The following is a 5979-nucleotide window of genomic DNA, read 5'->3' as shown; positions in this document are numbered from 1 at the left end:
CATTCACCAATTCTGTGCTCTCAGCTTTTTTCTTTGCAAGTGAGAGAGAGAGAGAGAGAGAGAGAGAGAGAGAGAGAGAAAGAAGGACAAAAAAAGAAATCGATTTTCTGATTTCCCAAGAACATTCTTTCTATTCGTTGCTTTAAATCCCTACATATTGTAATGTTTATTGTATTTACCCAAATATTTCGACTTATTTCTATCGAGGAACCTATTTTATTTTTATCAAAAAAGGATTGAAAAATAAAATTAAAATTAGAATAGTTATTGTTAGTAAAACGACCAGTACTTTTTCAAATCTCAATTCGTTTCTTTTAATTAACGAATTCAATAATATGAATATATGTTTTTTTAAGTATCGATTTATATTTTATTGTATAAATTTCAAAATACGAATAGAATGCAAACATGATACAAAATAAATAAAAGATAACGTTACTAATTACAAATTCATTGAATCCTTTTTTTAGACATTACGTCTAGGTTTGTTAACATTTGTCAATTAATATTCTTAATTAATTTGTGGTCATGTTAACGGATAATGCAGTGAACAATTCTTATGGATATAAAGGCTCGACTAACTGTTACTATAATGGGTGTATTTAATGATCTAATGAAAGATCGATCTGCGTTTTATCCTCCTATATTTTCATGCGGTATCAATTTAACGCAATAATAACTGTTTAATCGTTACTTAATTATCTGTTTGCTATTCTATTTAACCAAATTCTCGTCTAGACAACGTAATTCTCATGATTAATAATAAATAATGAATATGTTTCAAATGAACAATACAATAGATTAAATAACAGAAGAATTGGTCATTTTTTTATGGAGACTTGTTAAAGCTTGTTGATATTTTTTAAGATGTTTCTTCGAAGGTTTAAAAGATAAATAAACTCGGAAATATATTTTATCGATCGCAATTCTATCAAAATAATGATATTAAAATTAATAGATTTATAAAATAAGTTTATTGTATCGTTAATAAAAATTATTTCATTATTTTTTCTTATTATTTCTAGTGTGAAATAAGCAAGTATATATTTAGTGTATAAATTTTATAAATCTTTATAGGATCCTTCGTTATTTCTCTTTATTTGAAAACCTTGGAGTATCGTAATAAGAAAAAAAGCATAAATAAAAACGTAAAATAAAGAAAAAGGAATAACGGTTCGTTTACAGCACTTCCAGAGACGATGACGCTTTCATCTCTAACGATGAAAAAAGTGAAGGAGCATTAATAAGATCCTTGTCTGCTTTAAGAAAGATATTTTATTAGGACGTTTAATGTCTTATCTAAAAAACAGTCCTTTTTCTCCGTGACCGTAGCTACTTTCTATTTTAATTCGACTTAAATCTTTAAATAAGTTGCTCAGAAGAGACTCGTTATGATTATTTGCATGCTAAAAAAATAAGATTATTTTAATGAGATTTAGCGATAATTAAATTTAGGTGTTACCATCAATTTAATAACGATGCATGAAAGAAACTACTAAACTATATCAAACTAAATTAAAACTACCTTGGCTTTCTCCTGACAGGCACAAGTTTTTTGATACAGTTATAATATCTGACATTATTTTAAATATCCCTTCAGTTATAATATATATGGTATATATATATATATATGGTGTGTGTCGATGTTTTTAAATAAATTTGTGAAATAACTTTATTTTGAAACCGAATTGAAATTGAATTTAATTAAATAATTATTTGTGAATTGTCGTAACGCGCGTAGCTTCATTTTTACTATAAGTTTCAAGTTAATTCATCCAACCATATAAACGGAGAAATAGATATTAAGCAAACATTGAAATTTTTGTAATTTTTATAAGGAACGTAAAGATCTAAAAAAGATTTGTTTGATATATATACTTTTTTCTATATCTTATTTAAAAAAAAAAAAAAAAAAGAAACGAGAAAAATGTTGAAATCTCACCTCGGTATTAGTTTGTCTTCGAGCATGGTTGGTATATCGTCGCTATCTTCGGTGACAGCAGCAAAAAAATCTTGAAACTTGTCCGGGAAATTGCTGGGTGTGCAGTTATTCATGGAAACATGCTCGAAAACTATCGATGTTCGTTTTTCGACACTAACCGCATGGTTATCCGACTTAGTGGATGCTGCCATTCAAAATGAACTAACGAAAGTTACCAAGAGATAAATACGCGTATCACTTGGACGTCCACTGAACTCTTAATCCCCGCGAAAAAATCTTAATAAAGTCTTTGCCTCGATCACACTCATTTCATGACTCGAATCATCGATGACATTACTTTCGTCCTTTTAATTTCGAAAGAAAATCATCGAAAACGTTAATTGATGATTTAGGGGATTATCATCAAAGTATTTTTAACAACACAGATATCCGAGTCTTTGATTTAAGTTGGAATCGATTTTTCAAGAGCTCGAATATCCTCTTTTCGAGAACCACGAGGTCCCGGAGACGCAACAGGATAACGTTCAAAAGCGAACGAGGGAGATGGTAAATTGTAATAACAGTAATGAATCTAACTTCGCGTTCCAGCTAGGTCTTGCTGAAAACTGAAGCTTGCATGTACGTTCTTGCGCGTCATACCACCTCCGTTGTGTTCATCTGACAACGCTTGCGCAATCGTGACAAGGCCTAAAAGTTCGCCGAACGAATCAACTGACAAATGTAGAATAACTCATCGACGAATGTACCGCGATTCACTTTTCTATTCCTTTTATTTTTATTTACATTTATTCCCTCCCCCTTTTAGTACTACTCTTATTCGAAACCAACTAGGAAATTAATTTTCGATCCGTGCAATACGTAAATAACATTATTTCTTTTACCTCAACTTTGCGATACGTTTTTCTTCTTTTAGAAGTAACGATAAAACGTTTTCTTCAAAACTTATTTATATGTTGCGTATATAGAAATAAGAATTTCTTCTATCTCTGTTTAAATATTGATCTTCGAGCGTATCTATAGATTGGTTTTATTTTCTAGTCGAAAGTAAGTGATAGAATAATTCGTCGGAACTTTTAAAAATATTATACGAGACAGGTGAGTTTAGCGAAGACAAGACTAAGTATCTAGATATCGATTAATTTTAAACTTTTGATGAACTACGATAATTAAATCTTCTGAAGTATTTAATTAAAATGAATTTTCAAAGAGTATATACATAAAAGATAGTTTTTATATTTCACCATATTTGAAGAACCATCAAGGAAGAACGTCTTTTGAGAAAAAAAAGAAAAAATGAACTCGTGAAAGAACCCGTCCACTCAAGGAAGCCAACGTAAATCTTGATCTTCTTCTCTGTCTTCTCTAAAAAAGAACTTAATGCATTCAAGACGAGCTTCCTTTTACCCGTTAGAATACTTTAACCTTTCAGCTTTATTCTTTAATTTTTCAATTAAAATTTTTCCCCGATCGAATTATGTCATCGATGTAAATATCTTTATCATCAACATCGATAAAGTATTTAGACACGTGTCAGGTCTACAAATAAAACAGGCAAGAGTGTCGACGGTTTCTTTAATATCATTATACTTGGCAATTTGATAGGAGACAAGTTCGTTATTCCCCTGCCATCATCTTGGAACACCATCTTTATTCTAACACGAGACGAAGATGAATGTTTGTGGTAAGGCTTGTGAAACCGTTTCCTCGTTCAGAGTCGGATATCGATTATATATTAGGAAGACATATGAAGTTCATACGTGACGCATACTACCTCATAATTCCTTCGTCAAAATCTGATATCAAATTTTTTTCTCTTCTATAAAATGAAATAATTCAAGGAAAAGAAAAAAAAGCGACAGATATTTAATTCCTACTCAAATTTATTATATTAATCAATGTTACTTTTTTTTTTAATTACTTTCAACAAGTTTCACGAAGTGATCAGATAATAAATTGAATTATAATTAACTCCTTTAGTATTAGTTCAATATAATCGGCTACTTTTTTGTCTTTTTACTTTTCCTTTTACGGGTTTGAGCTATTCGTCTACTAAAACCTTTACTACTAAAGATGTTGTATTTTTTTACTGCCACTTTAAAATCAACAGCACGTGATTTTTGTTTTTTTTTTGAACGGGCCACCTATCCATTTCACTAACTGTATTTACATTAACTATTTTGTTTTTAATGATCGATATATTTAATTAAATACTTGAGTGAATCAATTTTTATCAATAGACATTTAGATACGCGTGTACAACATTGTCCAAATTAAAATGAAGAAAAAATAATTTAATCGCGTGCAAATGTCACTGTCTCAATATCACGAGAATCTTATATTGATTACGAGCAGCAAGTAATTAGAAAGACGTGTTGCTTCGTATTATATGCTTCGTAGAAGCATACGTTATAGGTGTAAACGATATTATCTTGATTGACTTAATTACATCTACCAACAATTTAAATTTTAATGATTTTCTAATTTTACGATTCGTCGAGTATATCTCTAAAAGAACAATAAAGTCATAATAAAAGTAAATAATAAAATATAAAATATGAAATAGCAGGATATTTTGTCATGTTATTTATCTTATCTATTTTATTGATCTCTTTTTGCTCACTTAATATTTCATCCCATCACTCTTCCCTCTTGGCTTACCTACACTGATATAAAAAATCATATTTGATAAAATATTATTCCAATAGAAGGAATTTCTAAGAATGCCAACTCCACAAATAAAGAGATTACTGCTACAATTTTGTATCTACAAAAGACCTAGTTTCGAATTCGTATGTCTAGCATATTTTAAGAAAACATTATCGATAAAATTGTATCTTATATAGGAGGCATGGAATAAGTGTACATATTTGTGCAAGTACTTTGAAAAAACGGGATGTAACCGACAAACGTTTTACTTGGTGAATGATGGTTAGATCCCAAGATCGATGGTCTTCTCGATGGTCTACTCGATGGTCTACTCGATGGTCTACTCGATGGTCTGCCGTCGACCTCGTGGACTCTGGAGCCAGCGGAAACCATCGTCTTCATATATTCACCTTATGTCAGCAGGAGCAGGCTCGAGAGAATTGGGAGAGATAAAAAAGGAAGGTTACACGAGTTTTCCAAGATGTTGGATAAAGAACGAGGTTAGCTATTGATACTGTGACAGTGACGTTGGAAGCACTTTCGAAATAAGACGACTAAAGGGAGGTACGCACACAGACGCATACACGTTTATAAAATACCTAAGTAAGTAAGTATGTATATATGATACATACTTATGTATGATGTGCATACATGGATAAGTTTTCAGGAAACAATGGATTCTATTTTTAGATACTTTACCTCGATCACTTTCGATTTTTGGCGCATGCACTTTTGAAGAGCACTGCCTCTGGAAGTGGAATAGAAAAACATCATTGATAGAGAGAAAAAAGATAATGAATAGATTAATGACAAATTTAGGATCGATAGACGTTTTGTAGCTTGATTAATGCCTCGATTAAAGATACAAGAATATTTGATAGGCTAAAATTAAGCCTAATGTGTCAGATCCAAATTTCCAAAAATACATTCATTTTTAATACTTACTGAGAGAGATAATTGTCTCCAACTCTAATTTTGCTATTCAAATTACTAGAAGTTAGTAGTTCCTAATATTAGACGAATAAATCTTAGAGAACAATAAGCAAAGTTTTGCCATAATGAACCTATCTTATGAACTTACGAAATGATTCTAATTATGAGTTCAAAGTTGTTAATAAAGGTGTTAATGATAAGTACGTACATTCCAACTTTACTCGTAAGCAGCTTTTAATTACATTTCTTTAGTAAATTGTATTCTATGAAATATATTCAATCGTATTAATAAATTTTTCATAAAAAAACATATTAGGTATTAACAATAAAAGTGTTTTTGAAAATAAAAAAGAAATTCGTGCTAGTATAGATGAAATCCCGTAGTAAGAGTGAGAGAGAGAAAGAGAGATACGCAAGATAAGACACACGGGCATGTGCGTGTGTGTGTGTGTGTGTGT

General features: G+C 30.5%; 1 protein-coding gene across 3 annotated transcripts in view; it reads right to left on the bottom strand.

The window, feature by feature from the left end:
* Positions 1 to 2535, bottom strand: part of LOC106788000 (GTP-binding protein RAD-like) — a 13855-nt gene extending 11320 nt beyond the window's left edge. For all 3 annotated transcript variants that reach the window (XM_014750859.1, XM_014750862.1, XM_014750861.1), the window contains exon 1: positions 1943 to 2535. In XM_014750859.1, the coding sequence (XP_014606345.1) occupies positions 1943 to 2133 (191 nt within the window). In that variant the 5' untranslated portion in view covers positions 2134 to 2535. The remainder of the gene's footprint in view (positions 1 to 1942) is intronic.
* Positions 2536 to 5979: the final 3444 nt, after the last annotated feature.

This window comes from Polistes canadensis, unplaced genomic scaffold (genome assembly GCF_001313835.1).
Source record: "Polistes canadensis isolate GaletaPanama2010 unplaced genomic scaffold, ASM131383v1 scaffold_121, whole genome shotgun sequence".
Taxonomy (NCBI): Eukaryota; Metazoa; Arthropoda; class Insecta; order Hymenoptera; family Vespidae; genus Polistes; species Polistes canadensis.
This window is presented reverse-complemented; position numbering and strand designations above follow the sequence as displayed.